General features: G+C 41.1%; 1 protein-coding gene and 1 long non-coding RNA gene across 33 annotated transcripts in view; one reads left to right on the top strand and one right to left on the bottom strand.

Moving 5' to 3' along the window:
* The window catches only part of NRXN3 (neurexin 3), a 1582316-nt gene that overhangs the window by 808769 nt on the left and 753405 nt on the right, over positions 1–20142 (bottom strand). For 19 of the 32 annotated variants that reach the window (XM_058739883.1, XM_058739896.1, XM_058739895.1 and 16 more), the window contains 3 exons: positions 13008–13389; positions 11794–11984; positions 10802–10975 (listed from right to left, as the gene is read on the bottom strand). In XM_058739883.1, coding sequence (XP_058595866.1) covers positions 10802–10975; positions 11794–11984; positions 13008–13389 — 747 coding nt within the window. Of the gene's footprint in view, positions 1–6592; positions 6620–10801; positions 10976–11793; positions 11985–13007; positions 13390–20142 lie in introns of all 32 variants that reach the window. The other 13 variants (XR_009264656.1, XR_009264657.1, XM_058739879.1 and 10 more) reach the window with 1 other exon arrangement.
* Positions 8299–13054, top strand: LOC131517579 (uncharacterized). Its single transcript, XR_009264658.1, has 4 exons — positions 8299–8431; positions 10161–10320; positions 10505–10987; positions 12959–13054. It is a non-coding gene; the product is annotated as an uncharacterized LOC131517579 (long non-coding RNA).

Genomic DNA, 20142 nt, shown 5'->3' with positions numbered 1-20142 from the left:
GTACATGCAAACTGATTCAGTCAACTCCTCTTCATGGTCTAGAAAACCAAAAGTTGACAGACTTGTCTTTTATGACTTGCAAGTCCTTGAGATAAAGTGCTGCCTGAAGCAAAGGACACTTATACTAGAGTGTATTTTCCCTCTATTATTGCCCAAGTAGCACTTAACCAAACCTATGACTCAAACATTCCAATTTAACATAGATATTGCTAAACTAGCACCAGCTGTCTTGGCCATATTGGGGTGGTAAGATTGGTGATGAGGGGAGTCCGGGAATGATACATCTGTTCTGATTCCCTACATCCATTTATGCTAAAGGGCCAAGAGTGGTGGCCCAGTGGTAGGCATGAGGCAAGGCTGGTTTAATAATATCCATTGTCTTTAATCACAAGACATGAGGTGTTTGTCAAAGGATTCAGAATCTATGAGTGAAATCTGAATGTGGAAGCATCATCACAGTAGACCTCTGTGCCAGCCAAAGGGTTTGTCTGTCCCTTACCCAGTAGAGCTACTGTGGGAGGAGCCTTATGAGAGTTGCCATGACTGTCCAGAGACATCCCATCTGTCACCTGCAACTTTATTTTCTACTCTTGATAACTTTTGTACTTTTACATTTTCAAATTTACATTGTTTCACAGAGGAAGAAGGAGTGAGCAGTAATCAAGTGGGAAAGAAGAAGAAGAAAGAATGGAAAAAGCAAGATGAATACACATAGATATATGTATTTGTGCATGTGTATGTGCATATATGCACAAGACCCTTACCAGTTTTCTGAGCAATCTCTATAGTCTCAACTGCTAAAATATAAGGATTTAAATGCTGAAGCTTCAGGGACAGTGTTTGTGACATTAGGGATAGTCTATTTAGTTAGCTGCATATAAATCTTGGTCCTTGAAGCAAAGATCCCTCTGTGCTCCCAGAGTGATTCTATATTTATAGTGTTGGGTTCTCTTGGCTTTTCTGAAGATAGTCATTTACAGACAACATAAGATTCATCCCCTTTAATGGGCAGAAACCCAATTCACTTCTATTTAATTTCAAAATAAGAAAGCAATGATCCTTAAATGTGTCAAGTGTCCTTCATAGAGAGCTACCTGAGAAGTGAATGCTCTAGTTCCCATTTTACAGAAGATTAAGCAAAGTCAGAGAATAGGGTCCTAAATATTATTATAAAATTTCATTGGCAGAAAGACCCAAGAGCAGCCATGTTTCCAAGATATTACTTTTTTGTATTGAAGGCAATTCCCGTGCTCAGAAAGGCATCACAACTGCACCTAGCAAGCATGCTCAGGTGTTTATGGTTTCCTCTTCTCAAATGAGGGTTCAAAAATGTCACTTGGTTAGGATGAGGAGTGAAAAAAACTAATAATAAAATCTAACATTTTGGGGACACTGAGGAGAACAGAGGTATTACTAAAACTGCTCCAATCACTCCAGCCCTCTCATCGTATACTGAGTATAAAACAAGTCAAGATGGGCATGGACATTGGTTGAAACCAAGATGCCCTCATGAGATCTTTACCTCCAATGGCCTTTGATCAGTTCTGTGTAGGTAAATACTTAACAACCACAACCACCACCACAACAAAACCCTGATCCATAACATTTCTATAACCTGATTTCCATAATGTAAAATTCTCCCACCACGGCCAATTTCAAGCTAATACATGTTACATGATGTCAACCAGTGTGCAAAATTCCTGAAAATTCCTACACTGGTACCAGTTCTAGTACAGCACTTCCCTTGATGGTCACTGAACTGCAAAGTATGTATACTTTCTGAGTAAAGCAATTTATTCATGTGACCTTCCATGACAATGGAGGGGTAGCAGTGGATGACTGCTTCTGATGGAGTATTTGTCAAGGTCTACAATCATAAAATATTCTTGCTCAATCCACCCTATTTTCAGAGGGTGCCTGGGCCATAAAGGTCAAATGATTAGATCATTTTTTCTTTTTAAAATAATGAAAAGCTTGTCAAAAAGTCAATGTTGCCCCGAAAAACGTAAACTGAGGCCTCATTTTCTGATTTCCCTTCTTTTCTCAGCACTGGTGTAGTGATGTGTTGGGGTAGTAGAGGGCATTTCTAAAAAGAGAGAAAAGAGGTTTCAAAGGGCAAGCTGAATGAAAAGATAGCTGATTTTAAAATACTTTGTTTTAAATAACATTGTGCAAATATCATCTATAACTTAGTGAAATAGTATTGACATAGACACCATCTAACATAAAATCAGCTAGAGGACATTCTCAGGCACCATTTGGTCACCTATGTGGTGCCTCTGCTACAGAAATAGGAAAGTCTGGACTCACACCCTTTGGCACAGTAGGAAAGAGGTCATAGGCTTTAAAACTTAGCTTTATCACTTACTAGCAATGTGACCCTGGGCTAGCCACTTAAATTCTCTGAACCCATCTGTAGAATAGAGATAGAAATCATCACTACCTCATATGATGTGAGGATTAAATGAGATAACATATGCAAACCCTATAAAGTCATCTTTAGGTCACAAGGTCATGGTCACAATGGAGACACAATATACCAAGTCTTTAGCATATGTATACACTAGGTAAACTTTCAATGAAGGGCATTATCAACTCTGTTGGAAAGGAAAATCAAGTTCTATCCATTTTAGTTGGGTGTATAGTTGGTCAGGAGTCCAGAGTCAAGACACATTAAGGTAGTAAGTCCTAACTGCCCAGCTCTCTTTTGAGAAGCCTCTGTCATGCAGTGCTGAGAGACAAAAGGCAAATTTAATTCCTGTGTTTCATTATTTCCTATAATTCAAATCACTTCCTTTAGTATTTCTTAATGTTTATTTATTTCTGAGACAGAGATGGAGCACAAGTGGGGGAGGGGCAGAGAGAGAGGGAGACCTAGAATCCAAAGCAGACTCCTGTCAGCACAGAGCCCGATGCAGGACTCGAACTCACACACAGTGAGATGATGCCCCGAGCCAAAGTTGGTCGCTCAACCAACTGAGCCACCCAGGTGCCCGGCAAATCACTTCTAAGAGACTGATTTCGATTAGGTCCAATGCTACATTTTATTATGTAAAATATGATGGAGAATATGAGAAAGCCCTTAGCTTTGGGGAAAATTAAGTGGGGAACTATACTTCTCACATTAAAAAAAAAAAAGTTGGAGAATTTAAATTCCCTTTACCTGTTGAAGCGTTTGATGCCAACTCTTATCTAAAATTACTTAAAACAATCCTCACATTTTTAAGGCATCAAAGCCCCATACATTCATTGACTTATGCAAGATACAAAACATTCAAAACCACATCTAATCAATTCTTGGTACCCCCAATCCACCTGCCCACCATTTGGGCAGAAGAACAAACCACATTTCTAGAAAAGAAGCTATTACATATTTAACAAGAAATAGAGCCTTTTAAGGGGAATTATAGTGGAAAGTGGGGAAACGTATTCTTATTAATCATCCACCCCTATAAAAAGCTATTCTTTTATTTTTTATAGTTTATAACTCATCTGTTTCACTACCAACAGGTCAAATTTAATGTTTCTCTCATAGTTGTATGACCCCTTTCTTATTTGACAGCTTTTAAGGGATATCTCTAGGAATACCCCTCTTATAATAAAAAGGAATTAGAAAATTACTTCTGAAAGGTCCATAGATATTGTCACTGTATTCAAGGGACCCTTGAATCTCAGGGTACCTCCTGATATGAAACACGTAACATAGTCAGGGTAGAAGGGAAACAACCAGGAGAAAAAGATTATTTTCTTCCTCATTCCTCAGAGGTCTCCTCTGGGAGAGAAACATGTTTACCTCCTTAGCCACCTAAAGTAACAAGTATCAGGTTAAAGCCTATTCCCTCAACCTTGGAACATGCTACTTCCCTCCTAACTCTGCTCTCTGTTTTTCAGTTCCTGTCCTTCACATCCATTCTCCACCTGGTGTCAGAGTGATCTTGATAAAATGAAAGCTGACCAAGTCTCTGTCCTCCTCATAGTGCCCTCAGGGTAATGCCCAACTCCTCACACAAAAAGGCAGTCATCACCTGCCTCCATCCTATGTTCTAGCTTCACCTTTGATCACATCTCCATATGCAAATTATTTCAGCCAAACTGAGCTTCACATTGGTCCTCAGACTGGCCAAACTCTTGAATGTGTTTCTACCTGTCACGTACCTCAAACATGTTATCCTTCCAACTTGGCTCAAACTCTGCCTGAGAAATACACCTGAGCACCTACCATGACCATCCAACCCCCATAGTCCAGCAGCCCTCCTCTGTGTTCACACAGCATGCTCCTTCTCTTCTAGAAAATCAATGTTCGTTCTGCATTGTCCTTCCTGGAGGATCCTATTCGAATGCATCTGAAGTCAAGCTGTATCACACTGGTAATCCCAGTGCCCAGCTGAGTGCCTGATACATAGGAGTAGGTATGTTCCCATTAAACTTAACACAATCACACAAATGACACCACCCCAAACACAGTGGTAAGAGGACTCAGGCAATTGATCTGTCTGGACTCATCATGCCACTTCCTAGACCCCACTATTACAGTGTTTTCTGAATACCATTTGCCTTTACATTTCAACCTGTCTCTCATCTCTTTGTCATATGTTTTTACTGCCCTTCACACTTCATGGTAATGAGTACTATCTGTGCCCACAGGTTGTAGCTAAAAGAGCCAGCATGAGTAATGATCCAAACCCCAATGTCAGGAGAATAAAAAGTAAAAGGCATTTACATCCTAAAGGTCTTTTGCCACAATATGGGGAAAGAGTACAATGACCCAAAATAATTATAAAGGATAACAGCTCCTGCCACAAAATGACTGTCCAGTCATCAAGAATGGAAGAGCATTTGGGTCAATACAGTAATAACATGAAAAAACTGATGATTTCACTGATTCTACAAATGGGCAAATTAAGATATTCCAAACTATTATGTCCCTAAACCTGTACTATACTTTGGCTAATAATTTATAATAGGCATAGAAATCAGCCATTTCTTTGTAGGATTCCTACAAACCCTTTTTCCTTTGAATGGCAAATTTAAGATCATTTTGCAACATCGGGAGCCGCTATGTAAAAAGGCCTGTGCTAGATTCTGGGGGTTCAAAATACACATAGTTCTTATCGTGAAGAATAAAGTCTGGGAGGAAATACAGTTCTCTAGTTGTATCTAATAAATCTGATCATAACGAGCTTTGACAATCTTGGATTATCTCTTATTGTAGATTAAATCCTATCCCCTTCCCCCCTCCTCCATTACAGAGTGTCAGTCGGTAGACCTATTTTGACAAGGAGCAGAATTTCTGAAAACAATAGCCTTTAGTAATACTGAAAGGCGTCTTAACATTCTTTGAAATTGAAAGCAAAAAAATTTTTAAAAAAAGCAAGCAATAAAAAGAAAAAAAAATGGAAAGCTATTTTACAGCTACCTTGGACTTCAAAATACTAATCCAGTGTGTGTTGTTTTCATTAATTTTATTATATATCAGCATATATGCAAATCTGCTAAGAAGTGATGGAAAAAAAGTTATAGAAAAATGGTTAGAGAAAAACCTCATTTAGTTGATGTCCACCCAAGAGATGGACACTTGTATTGGTTACCCACATAACAGACAGCAAGTCACAGCAAAGTAAATGATCCTTTAGGTGAAGAGCAGTATTTTTTAAAGCCACCCTGTTAACTACTTTTAACAATTTTTGCTGGTTGCAAACTCGCAGAAGCCATTCGACGCTCAATCCCCTGCTGAACTATCAGCCAAAAGATGCCTAAAATGCCTTCCTGGTTTGCCATTCTGAATCAAGTAGCCTGACACAACTTGACCAGTGGTCCGTTACAGACTTTGGATGGTGCCTCTCCAAATGGTAGAAGAAGCAGTGTCTGTGGGAGATATTCACTGACGTCTAACAAGCAGGCTTTTTAAAGGGTATTCAGGATAAAACGGACACATCCTCTGCTTCCCCAAGAGTACTTTTTCCTTTAGCTCACAAAACAGGAAATTAAAGTGCTCAACCAAAATCCCTGATAGGAAACATAAATCTCTAGAACGTTTTAATGACATTGATATCTCCCAAATGCCTAGAAATATTTCTTTAAAATGAGTTAAGAGAAAATGGCATTCTCTTTCATAAGGCCCAAGCCCTCAAAAGTCCTGAGAAATGACCTCCCCGACCCAAAAAATTGTAAATTAAGAACTGGAGTGGTCTTTTTTTTTTCTTTTTCTCTTTCCAAGTGTTGCCTTCCTCTAGTGACTACATCGAGAAGAGCCAACCCATCCACGGCAACTACTTGGAGAGGTATTAACCATTTCCAGAAGTGGATTAATGTGTTCGTGAGTTGTCACAATACAGGATGCTGTTAAACCTCTTTAGTCCCTTGAAAATGGAATCATGTTCTCATCCCTAAAAAGTCTTGCTTTTGTTGTTTTGCACTCATTGATCTGGGTTTTCTGCCACTGTTTCTGAAGAACATGGGGTTCAGCCCCCTCCCCAAAACTGATGCTGTCCAAGAGGTGTGACAGCTTGGAGGCCCTTAAAGAAAAGATACCGAGGGTTACACAGGGCATCTCTCAGTCCAAAGTGGTAATGGGAACAAGAACCTTCTCTACCTTGCAGGTCAGCTTTGGTCAACGCAACTTTGTTAGCAAAAGAACAGAAAAGCGAAAACAATAACCAGAGGTTAGTAACAGGTAGAGTAAACCAGGGCAACATTACAGAAATGAAAATACAATTGGCATAACCAACATCACTCAAAAAGACAATCAAAATGCTCTACAGGTTCTCCAGAGACAGCACAGACAGGTGATGCATGGACCAGGGCAGAGCAGGCCTCATCAGAGCCACGTCAGCAGAGCAGGGGTGGGAGAACACTGGGCTTGACAAAGCAGAAGCAGTGGTAACAAGAGCCTTCCCACATCCACACAGCCAACCCCAAGGCATATGGTCCAGAAAAATGATTCTCCATGAGTCAGAATAAACATCAAGAAATAAAGGTAGTGTGTGGCCAGACTGAAAGACACGTGTGCACAACCAGACCAAGCCCACAAAATTCTGAACATCTAGGAGTTAAGTATGGAAGAGTCACTTAGGAGCACTCCTTGTAACCTGCGGAAAATGCCACCAGGGAATGTGGCACTAGAACTGGGCGTGTGCATGAAGGTGACTTGGGAACTCCAAAGAGCTCCATTTGTTTGATTTGTAGGAATATAGCGAAACCCAAATGGCTGTGAGCAAAAAAGCACCAAACCAATGTCCTTTTTATTTATTCGTGCCAGTCTTGAAATGAAGCACGTGTGTTTCTCTCAGATGTTTACCATCTGCAATCGTGGAATCGCATTTCCAGCCAATACATGCCTTGGTCTCACTGCAAAGCTGGCCTCAAGATAGAAAGAGAGATTTACCAGCTGAGACTAGAACCAGACATTATTTCAAAATTCCTAGCCCAAATTAAGAGGCTGCAAGTCATAGCCAGATGTTGGCTAGGTTGTCTGGAAATTGAGCTTAACTTCTGAAGTATATATTCTGCATATATTAGAGATGTAAAATCAAAACATAGTTCAAGATTTTTTTCTTTCTTACTATAAACAGTTGAGAGGCAGAGTAGGGGATTAATATGCTTTTTTAAAATAATTTTGGACTCTTTGCACTTAGATATACAAGGGAAAGTAATACAATTACTACTTAGGGATCTTGAAAGATCATTATCAATGACTTTGACAAAACATATGATATATTCTGGCCTATGTACCCCAGACAGTGAGGATAAAACACATTTACCATCTTGAAGAGATGCAGCTCTTTGGTTTTAGTAACAGATCCTCATCCCCTACCTATTTATTGTTCTACATACAGAAATGATACATCAGGAAATGTATTCTATTTCCTATGATTGCCATGCTGCACAATTCTGAAAGGCCTTCTCAAGGGGTCCATAGAATGAACAGAGATTCAGAATGAGAATGACATCTGTCTGCAGTCTCTCTAAGGTTCTGTGTTCCTCGTTCCCCCCTCCCCACCTTCTTTAGCTTCATTTCCACAGTGCCCTAAAAGGCTCCTGGGACCTCTTATAAGGGCTTATGCACATGGTGTAAACTTCCAATGGCAGTAATTTATGCCTTAACCCACTTTTTGGTCATTTTTCCTGGCCACTTAGGCTAATTATCCAAGTCATCGGTGTACAATAAACAAGGACGTTCCTCCCGAGCACTCATCCCCCCACTTCATCCCACCCAGTGGGGCGGTCATAATGCTCCATAGGTAATCACTGCAATTATCTCCATGGCAATAGAGTGCAGGGTTATTAGGCCCAGGGGACTTGCCACAAATTCGGATGGCAGAACCATCAAGTCACAATATCCGGTGCTGGACAATCACCCATACTCAGAGGAAGGTCGGGCCCCACCATAATGCATGTGATGAGTCATGCCAAACTGCACACAGAGATACAGGTAGGGATGGGAACATTTTCCCCAATTTGATGGGTAATTTCCTTTTGCTAATGCTCTCACTGCTTCTCCTGAGTTCTCTTAAGTGAACTCCATTCCCCCCTTTATGCTATATCTTTTAAGCCACCCTTATAAAAGTTAGTTTAGACGTCCTTTTAATCCAGTACAACAGTTTTAGTTCCTTATACCCCAATTTTTTTATACTCTATAGAACTATGCTTCCAATGCAGTAGCCACAGATACATGTAGCCACAGAGCACTTGAAAGGTGTGTAGTCCGAATTGAGGTGTGCTCCAAGTGTAAAATACACACTCGGTTTTGAAGGTTTAACGTGAAAAACGAATGTAAAATGTATTATTAATAATTTTATACCATTACATGCTGAAGTGATAATACTTTGGACATGCTGGGTTAAGTTAAATAACATAAAATTAAAATTAACCCTACCTGTTACTTTATATCTTTTTTACAAGTAGCTAGAATACTAGGAAATTTAAAATTACATATGTGACTCACATTATGTTCCTATCAAGCCACGCTGCTACAGAGTTAAATGGATGATTCCTATTAACTTATAAACCCGAAAAGCGGATGGCATGATAATATTTAACATCTGAAGAGTACCTTATGCTTTTTAATGTGTGTATTTATGTTTTAATTGGGTATGATTAATTATTGCAGGATAACTGGAATTTCTGTCATCCCACAATCTTTGAAACTAAGATATTTGATTTAATTCCCAAATGTTACATTTATCCCAGCATTGCCTTTAATGCTGAAAGAAGTAAGAGCAAGCCAAGGAGACAAAAATTCTTGATTTAAATGACATCGTGCATTTTCAGGAGAAGAAAACAAAGTGGCTATTTTAAGTGCATGGTGATTCCCAACTTCCTGTCTTCTCAGGTACACAGACCATATGTGGTCCACTGGATATAAGAAATTCCTGGCCAAAGGAAAACTGGAGTGGACTATTCCATCTTATTACTAGATCACGTGGGAAGTTGACTCTTAGGCAAAGGGGAGTGACTTCCATACTGCAAGTCAGCTTGTGAAGCTGATGGGAAGCTTTTATAAAGGTAGCAGTGAACCCAGAATGAAAGCTGATTAAAGAACAGAAGCAATAAATGAGGTTGAACTTAGGAGATGAGTGAATGGGTTTGACACAGTAAGTCAATGAGATAGAAAAAAAAAAAAACACAATATGCTATTGCACATAGGACCATGAGGCTCAACCAGACAAAAGAATGCTAACTGGTCAGACAGACATCTTTCCCTTTCAAGTTAGGTAAGGGTCCCCTTTCCAACCTACCCAAGGACCCGGGGGTGGGGGGTGGGGTGGGGGAGGGCGGTGGAGGAGGGAGGCTGAAAGGGGGGGGGGGGGGAGGAGGGAGGCTGAAAAGTGTTCACTGCTTCCCTCTGCTGGTTAAACTAGACTGTTTTGTTATAAAGAACTGTTGAATACCAGAAGACCTGTAAAATTCAGTTAGTATCTTAAAGATAGTAAGATATCTTTATCTTATATATATTATCAGAAACAGGCTGAGCATGGTTTTTTTTTTGTGCTGCACTGATGGACATGCAATGTTATTAGATGTCTGTAATGAGATAATACGTGCAAATAATAATCTTACTGTTTATTGAGTACCTACTATGTATGTACCAGGCATTTTATGTATAGCTCTGATTTACAGATCTTATTTTCCAAAGCAAGTTTTATTGCCCCAATTTGCAGGTGAGGAGGATAGAGATCAGAGAAGTTAAGTAACTTGCCAAATGTCACACAATGAACAAGAGTCGCTATCTGGACCTAAATCCATGTCTTTTCTAACATCGACACCCATGCTGTTGCATGACATCGCACTAAGGAACTACCTAACAATGCCTGACATCTAGTAAGTATTCAATAAATGTTAGTTCCCTTCCCTTATCATGGCATTCTGACATCATTTTCCAACCTCCTGCTGAGTTTGCATTAGACGATGCAATAGCTATTAGAAACATTTCATTAATGGTGACACCCACATAAAAGTCTGCCATGTATAAAAACATAAATAAAAACCCCTACTGCCCTTTCAGCCATGCTGGAAGCAAAGGTACAAGTCCGGAGGAGTCTGATGTCAATGCCAGGGAAAGTCCTCTACTGGCAAGTATGTGACACTGGGAAGACATCTGCCAACATACATTCCCAGCGCCTGAGGCCCATGTCTTGACATACTGAGCCAGTGACAGGAGGACACCAATGATGACGCAACGTCAGATAACCAATGGGAATGAGAGATGACTGGTAAACCAAGTAAGAAGGCACTGGCAGAGGCAGCAAAGAGGCGTGGTGCTTGCGACAAGGCTGTAGCTTGAAAAGAAAAGAGGCCGTACCTTCACAGCCACGTTCTATCTGTCCACTCCGATGGAGGGCATCGTTGATGAGGTCTGGCAGACGCCCATTCAAATCCACCGAGGCCAGACATCCCTGAAAGCCATCCCGGGAAGCCACCAATTTTGGAAGGTTGCTGTACATGCCTTGGGCCAGACCCGCCATGTAGAGGTCACCTGCAAAAGAAAGTAAGTAGCAAGAGCAAATGAGTAAAGGGTTAGAAACCATGTCAACTAAAGCTAATGCACCTTAGACTAGTATACTTCTTGGATAATGATAATAAAGCTGGGAGGGGGAACCAGCATAAACAACTAATTACCAGAGTTTCTACATTGTAGACAGAGGAACTAACATTGCTTATGTCATTCATTTTCTGCATGCCATCTCACAAATTTTAATCACTATATTCAGTCTATGAGGTAGGTATTGTTCCCATTTTATGATGAAGTAAAGATTAACAGGATTTTCAACAAAACCACCACTTACTCACTGCTTTTTATGTGCTTGTTACCAATAATATGCTTAGGATTTTATAGACATTATCCCATCAAAAATCGTAACAGCCCATAAAGGTAGTAACAATTATTATCCTCATTTTGCAAAAAAAAAAAAGTATACAGAAGCTGAACAAGGCTAAGAGATTTCATCAAAGTCACCCAGGCAGTAAGCGATTCAGCTGAGATTCCAAAACATATATATATATATATATATATATATATATATATCCTTTCCTCTATATTATGAGCCCCCACATTTTGACATTTATCACCTCACACTCAGCCCCCACATACCCCAGGTTTACAGAGAAAATGAACCATCCCTGGAAGAGTGGTTTAAGTAAAAATTGCATTTGGATATGATTTAATGTTGTTAAAATAGGATATGCATTATGTATCGAAAACACATAGCATTCCTAACTTGCAGTATACTTCTGCAAACAGCCTTTCTATTGTAAAAAATGTTCTAAAAAGGAAATCCTTCTTTACAGGTTTACCTTTCAAATCCAGATTTTTGGCACCATTGATAACCTGAGTGACCACTTTAGTGTCCACTTTCAAACTGTGGGTGTTACTGTTGTCTCGGGTGATGACGACATTGTGCCACTGGTTGTCATTCAGGGGGCGGTCACTGTTGCCCTTGATCACATTGGGACCATTCCCGAGGTCAAACACATAGTGTATGTACCTGTGAGAAACAATAACCCCCCCAGTGAGTTGAGACTCCCTAAAGTGGATTAATGGCAACCTATATATATAACTGACACTAAAGGCTTCACATCCCCCATGTTACCCTGGCATTATGCAGGAATAATAAAGCTTGATTTAGGATTGTAAAAATAATCCTAGCCTATCCTATCAGACCTTAATTCCATACTTACGTAATTCACTTCTCTAACACTATCTAAAAATCCAGAGTCACAAAGTAGTGTAGACAGTACATTCCAAAACACTAAGGGGTGGCATTTAAATTCAATGGATCATGGATCTATTATCTGGTTCTGTTCTAGTTTTTGTTTTTATTTTAACCATTTTCCAACACATGGTAGTAAAATATCTTGCAGAAAGAACAGCTTTTAAAACGTTGCCTAAATGAGCTAATGGTAATGCTGAAAGTATCTATATTTCATTTCTTCCTATAGACTTGGTAGCTGAAGATAGCACTGACCCAGAGACAGATGCAATGCACCCTATATATCCTTCTTTTGCAAAAATAAGCTTCTCTCCTATAGGTTTAAAGGACTACATTTTACAGTAAAAAAAAAGTCTGAGAATATTGAGTTAGTGGAATATCTTTAATTTTTTTTTTTCAACGTTTATTTATTTTTGGGACAGAGAGAGACAGAGCATGAACGGGGGAGGGGCAGAGAGAGAGGGAGACACAGAATCGGAAACAGGCTCCAGGCTCTGAGCCATCAGCCCAGAGCCTGACGCGGGGCTCGAACTCACGGACCGCGAGATCGTGACCTGGCTGAAGTCGGACGCTTAACCGACTGCGCCACCCAGGCCCCCAGTGGAATATCTTTAAATAAACTAATGAATTTTTCTTCCTTCCAGCCCTGTTATATAGGTATTTTTAATCAATGAGGATGAGAGCATGTACTGGGAATAGAGAGTAGGGAACAGAATGGGTACTTTTTTTCATATCCGTATTTCATGCAGGGCTTGAGCTGAGATACCTGGTATAAACTATGTGAAGTGTTCTACTCACCCCTTGACTAGCTCAACTGCAATGAAGTCATTGCCATCACCACTGTTGAAGAGGATGAAGCCATCAGCTGAGGTGGTCTTGAACTGGAAGAAGAGGTGCATGGAGGTGTATGCCTGGAGGGTGGCCAGGCTCAGGTAGCTGCTCTTGGTCTTGAAGGTGACAGGGTCAGCAATGATGTTCCTCAGTCCAAAACGTGCCTTCAGCTCACAGTAATCAATGTCACCATTTTTGCACAAGTCAATGTAGAGCAGGCCATTGAACATGAGGCTCTGCAAGTGCCCAATGAAACTGGAGGGGACAACGGAGATGTAGCGTTTCTCAGTCATGATTCCAGTTTCAATATTGTGGAATTCCAAGCGGGTATGGTCCCCCACCATTGTACCTATGAACATCACAAAGGAGATACCAACAAGTCACCATGTTTTGTCACGGCATCCTTACTGTATCTTTTAGGTGTCCATGCAAAATATTCACTTCCAGAAAACAAAATACTCAATGTAGTATGGAGCCAATGTTCAGTCAGGAGGCTGACTCTTGACCCAGTCTGAGCTATATGCTCTGCATACCATGCTCTCATGCCGCAGCTCAGAATATTCCATCACATAACAGAAAATACGCAATTGTGGATAATTCCACTGAAAGGGCAAAACCATCCATCTCCATTCAAAAAAAAACAATTGGGTATGAAGCATACTATAAGCAGAAAAGTCTCTTGCCCTAAACCTTTTAAAGATACAACAAAAAAAGCATTAGGCATTCAGTACCAAATATTTATTGATGTAATAATTTACCACCTAGTACTTGTAGAAAGATTCTATTGTAGAACATTAATTTTTTTTCTGACCAGCAACTGTTGCTATTTCTGATAAAACAGCTTCCATCTTTATTTTACCTTAAAACCATCTGGACTGGATAAAGCTGGCCCTAACCCAGCTCTTGAAATAATCAGGCTACCCAGACTGGACGTCTCCATATATTTTATGCCCCTAACCAAAGAGCATTGTCTATATGGACTAACAAGGTGGTCTTTAAACTTTATCATACCTCCGGCTCACATTAAGGGCTTCTTAACTCACAGTTCCCTAGGCCCTGCCCTCAGAGTTTATCATTCAAAAGTCTGGGGTGTAGCCTGAGAATATGCATTTCTAACAAGTTCCAAGGTGATGCTTATATAGCTGGTCTAGGAACCACCCTTAGAACCAAGGGATTAGCAGCAACATAAACTGGAGTATTCAGTAATTATTCAGTAGTTAACTCGAGTAATATTCACCTCCAGAGCTTTTGCTAGAACACCTTTGAAAGAGTCATTCTTGGTAAATAAGGTTTGTTGAAGGAATAAGAAGAAAACCCAGAGCTGCTGGAGGCCTCGTGATAAGGAGAGAGATTGGGCCTGCCTAAATAGACAGCCAACCCGGAAGATAACCACAACATGGACAGAAAGTTTCTCTAGGGTGATGCCATGTGAAGGTCTAGATTCAGTAGTCACAGCCAGACTTTTAACTATATGGCAATAGATTCCCTTTTGTGCTTCAAGCATTTGAGTTGGGTGTCTGACACTTACAATTAAAAGATCTCCAGCTGATGCAAATAAACTAGTAGACCTTTCATTACATGGCTTATCTAGAAGTAGTAAGTGAATAGGGCAGGAGTAATGAAAGGGGTTTGAAATAAATACAAAAGAGAATGGAAATCTTAATAACAAAGTCAAGAAAAACAGCATTAGTATGGCTAGAGTAGATGGTGACTCCCTCAACATTTATATAGACAAATCATTAAAATTTAACAAACCATGCCCTAATGCCCCAGTGGTGAAGGAAGGACAGGGAAAATCCCTCCTCCTGCCCTATCTTGTTACCTCCCACACTGTAGAAACTTCAGTACAAAGACACTCCTAGCATCTCTTTACTAACTCTGTTACAGCTTTCCAGAGGAAAAGGAGTGACATAATCAGGAAGATTAAAGAAAATCTACCGAGAAACTGTATTTCCATAGTTCACCCCCTGGCACTTCCTGTTTCTCCCTAGGGGAACAAGCTGTCTTCGAGAAATACCCAGTGTAGGGGCACTTGGGTGGCTCAGTCGGTTGAGCGTCTGACTTCATCTCAGGTCATGATCTCGCAGCTTGTGAGTTCAAGCCCCACATTAGGCTCTGTGCTGATGGCTCAGAGCCTGGAGCCTCTTCATGTTCTGTGTCTTTCTCTCTCTCTCTGCCCCTCTCCCGCTCACACTCTGTCTCTCAAAAATAAATAAACATTAAAGAAAAAAAAAAAAAGAAATACCCATTTTACCCCATTTACCCACCACATCATGGACTTTAGGGAAGCAAGCCTTGCTTCCGTGGAGATGCCTACCCAAGCCCTGAATTAGTTAGCATTCAAGTGGGCAATTCTAATTCTGAAATTCAGGGGAGCCTGTGTGGCTCAGTCGGTTAAGCATCTGACTTCAACTCGGGTCATGATCTCATAGTTCAGAAACCCAATACCTGCATCTGGCTCTGTGCTGACAGCTCAGAGCCTGGAGCCTGATTCTGATTCTGTGTCTCCCTCACTCTCTGCCCCTCCCCCACTCACACTCTGTCTCTCTCTGTCCTCTCTCTCTCTCTCTCAAAAATAAACATTAAAAACAAGTTATCAAAAAAATAATTATGAAATTCAGTAGAGGTTAACCACATTCTTCAGTACTAGTGTTACCACTGATAAAAATGATACTTGGCTTTAACCAGCCTTGCATTTGTTTTTTGGGGTTTTTTTTTGCTGTTCATGCAGAATTCAGACAGCAGAGGAAAAAAAAAGGATAGAAGAGGATTATATTTTCTTAGTTCCCTTCAACTTCAGTACCTGGGAGATTCAACTAGATATCAACTTCAGATATTCAGTATTAATGTCTTCTCTTTAGGAGCATACTCGGATCTGTTGCAAAGAGTTGTTTATAAGCACAAAATTCAGATTTACATTTTATGAGCTTCTATGTGGTATTTTGACAACTAGTGACAATTCATTCTCTTAACAGAAGCAAAAATAAAATAATGGGTGTTGGTTAACCTAAATATAAAATTATAATAGGAAAAAAATAAAAATGTAACATAAATCTGCTAATAATTGAAAAAGTAGGAGAATTAGTGTATAAAATTACTTGGTTGAAAGTTGGACTAATCACAAAAATGAAAACTAGCATAGCCTAAATTCACGTGCTGTAGAACAATGAAGTGACTGAAATGAATACCCATAGTCAATTAGCTATAGCTGTTAATACAGGGCTGGAGAATGATGGGAGGGATCATTCATAGCCAATCTTCATGGGAACACAGGAACTAAAGAATACTTGAAGCCATTCTAATTCTTATTTGAAGGAGGAGGAGGAGGAGGAGGAGGAGGAGGAGGAGGAGGAGGAGGAGAAAGAGAAGGAGAAGAAGGAGAAGAAGGAGAAGAAGGAGAAGGAGGAGAAGGAGGAGAAGAAGGAGAAGAAGGAGAAGGAGGAGAAGGAGGAGGAGGAGAAGGAGGAGGAGAAGAAGGAGGAGGAGAAGAAGGAGGAGGAGAAGAAGGAGGAGGAGAAGAAGGAGGAGGAGGAGAAGAAGGAGGAGGAGGAGAAAAAGGAGGAGGAGAAGGAGGAGGAGGAGAAGGAGGAGGAGGAGGAGGAGAAGAAGGAGGAGGAGAAGGAGGGGGAGAAGGAGGGGGAGAAGGAGGGGGAGAAGGAGGGGGAGAAGGAGGGGGAGGAGGAGGAGGAGGAGGAGGAGGGGGAGAAGGAGGAGGAGGAGGAGGAGGGGGAGGAGGAGGGGGAGAAGGAGGAGGAGGATGAGGAGAAGGATGAGGAGAAGGAGGAGGAGGAGGAGGAGGAGGAGGAGGAGGAGGAGGAGAAGAAGAAGAAGAAGAAGAAGAAGAAGAAGAAGAAGAAGAAGAAGGAGAAGGAGGAGGAGAAGGAGGAGGAGGAGGAGGAGGAGGAGGAGAAGGAGGAGGAGAAGGAGGAGAAGGAGGAGGAGAAGGAGGAGGAGGAGGAGGAGAAGGAGGAGGAGGAGGAGGAGGAGAAGGAGGAGGAGGAGGAGAAGGAGGAGAAGGAGGAGGAGGAGGAGAAGGAGGAGGAGGAGGAGGAGAAGGAGGAGGAGGAGGAGGAGGAGGAGGAGGAGGAGGAGGAGGAGGAGAAGGAGGAGGAGGGGGAGGAGAAGAAGCAGGAGGAGGAGAAGAAGCAGGAGGAGGAGAAGAAGCAGGAGGAGGAGAAGAAGCAGGAGGAGGAGAAGAAGCAGGAGGAGGAGAAGAAGCAGGAGGAGGAGAAGAAGCAGGAGGAGGAGAAGAAGCAGGAGGAGAAGAAGGAGAAGGAGGTGAAGAAGGAGAAGGAGGTGAAGAAGGAGAAGGAGGAGGAGGAGGAGACGAAGGAGAAGGAGGAGGAGGAGGAGGAGACGAAGGAGAAGGAGGAGAAAGGAGGAGGAGGAGAAAGAGGAGAAGGAGGAGGAGGAGGAGGAGAAGGAAAAGGAGAAGGAAAAGGAGAAGGAAAATAAGGATAAGGAAAGGAGGAGGAGGATGTGAAGGGGAGGAGTAGGAGGATGGAAGGGGGAGGGGAAGAAGATGAGCTCTGATAATTAAGAAGTGATAATGGGATTATCCTTGGTGAAGACTGGGATTCCAAAAGAAACCCAAAGAGACAATTTTTAAAGTCAACAGGGAGCTTTTATAGAAATTATAGATAAACTGGCCTCCAGAACTGAGGTGTTAGGAAATTCTGCTCACTAGAAAATGAATTTCATAAAGCAAGAAAATTACGTACAGTGTTGACAGAGAGAAGAGAGGTTGAAGAAGGGTAAGAGAAAGGAAACTAACAATGGAATTTGAGAGCATAGCCCATGGACACAGACTGATTTAAGAAAACCTTAAATGGATGAGTCACAGAGGCTCAACTAGAAGTTGTAGGGGGCGGGGGTGCAACATGGAGCCAAATTAGAAGAGGAACTGCTAAAGAAACTCACTTGGCTGTGGATGGAGGTTCCCAAAAAAGTAACCTATTACTTCTAGAGAAAGCATTAAAGAGACTGCTTGAAGTTTGAGGCCCTGTGCCAAACTAAGCAAATAAATAAATATAGATAGATAGATTTTTTTTAAGATCTTAAAATTTATTTTTTGTTGGGGGGGGGGGGGGCGAGAGTGCAAGCAGGATAGGGGCAGAGAGAGAGAGAGAGGGAGAGAGAGAATCCCAAGCAGGCTCCATGCTGCCAGCACAGAGCCCGATGCGGGGCTCAATCTCATGAACTGTGAGATCATGACCTGAGCTGAAATTGAGTCAGATGCTCAACTGACTGGGGAACCCATGTACCCCTATACAGGTTTTTTTTTAATCTGTGTATCATCTAATCAATATTAATTGATTGGGAACCTTTTCATTCATCTCCTCTGAATGCTGTCTTGTAGACTAAAACACCTTCTGTTCAAGGGGTGAATATATGCATACTTCACAGCAGCTGCTTTCAAATTTCACAGGAAAGAAGAGTGATTTTGGAGAAAGATAACCAAAAAAACCCCACAAGACTACTAAACATTATTTATGTGTCAGGCACTGTGCTAGACACTTCAGAACCACCAACAAATGTCATTATCACAATAAATAGGTATTATCTTGCTTTAGAGAGGGGACACTTAGCTTAGGTTAAGCAATGGGATCAGAGTTCATACAGGTTGTAAATGGTAGAACCTCAAATTGAACCCAAGTGTGTCTAATTCCAAAACCCACGTCTCATCTTGTAACACTACACAGTGGAGAAAAAACTTGACTTATTCCTTACATTATTGTGGGTGGAATTTAACTGGTGAAATTTCCACACTGAAGTTTCCACAATGGGTTCACACTCCTTCCCAGTGGCCAACCATCATCATGTCATTCCTTCTAATTTACACATATTCAGCACCTTCCTGAGAATAACTGTACTGCCTTGGCTCCTATTCACACATTCGCTTCCTTATTTCACTGATGGCCAACAGCAGTTTACACACTAGCCCTCAGAGTGATAAAGTCTGTGGAGAACCTAAACCTATAGAAAATTTGTCCAGGGTCGAGCTGTAACTTCCCATGAGGCATATACTGGTCGAGCACGTAGACTCTGAAGCCACACTGCCTGGGTTATATAACTTTTTTGTGCCTCAGTTTCCCATCTGTGAAGTAGGTATGAAGTTTTCAGGATTAGATGTGTCACTTCAGAGAAAGTACTTAGAACGGTGCCTAGTGTTTAAGTTGATAGCTATTAATAATTATGCATAATTCATTTTTTCCTTTCTCTGAAATGTGTTAAGAATTTCCTAATTAGTTTGATTATTTGCTCCCTTTTACTAGAACACAATCTCTTTTTAAGTAGAAACCACTTCTCACCTCTTCTGTATGTCCTGCAGTGTTTAGCAGAGGGGACTGAGCACAGCAAGCATCCCTCACATCTGAGGAACGAGGTTGTATTTGAGACATTTGCTCTGGAGTCAGGGTTTGGATCATCGCCATCTCTACACATGAAGTTCCTAGCCACACTAAAAGCTTAGCAAAGAAATAATAGGAAAGACTGAGAGGAGGCAACTTGACCTCCCTTGGCTCCCAGACATGGGGAGAGAAGTCAAGAAAATGAAGGCTTGTAAAGTCTCAGTAAAGGATGCACATTTTGCCCACAATCCTCCAGCTCCATTGGTCACATACCCTTTCCTCCACGATAACAAATTTTTTCAAAAGTATATCCTTTAACAACAACAACAACAACAAGTTCTGGAGCCAAATAAGCTTGGTAAATACTTCACATGTGATCATTGATGATTAGCAATGTATATTAGCATACTAAAGGATCCCAGCAAATCTTGCAATAAAGAAGTCCGCTTCATTTTGTTTAACCTAGTATTACCAAAATCCATCCTATCATGTAGTTTATTAATATAAGGAACAAACTGTCCTTGGAAAATGACTTTCTACAGCTAAGTGCCAGATGTGCTGTTTAGGGCGAGGGACAGAGAAATCAACATGAACCAGAGGAGTCAAAAGAGAGATGAATTTCTGTACTAGCAAGAAGCTCTGGGTGGAGTGGGTGATTCACAAAGCATCAGATCCCAATTCTGAGGAGCATAACTCTAGTGAAGTGTTCCCTTCATTTATTCTTGAAAATAGAAATCCAGCTCAGTCAGTCA

Source organism: Neofelis nebulosa, chromosome 7, assembly GCF_028018385.1.
Source record: "Neofelis nebulosa isolate mNeoNeb1 chromosome 7, mNeoNeb1.pri, whole genome shotgun sequence".
Lineage (NCBI taxonomy): Eukaryota > Metazoa > Chordata > Mammalia > Carnivora > Felidae > Neofelis > Neofelis nebulosa.
The sequence above is the reverse complement of the archived record's forward strand: the minus strand, read 5'-3'. Positions and strand labels throughout refer to the sequence as shown.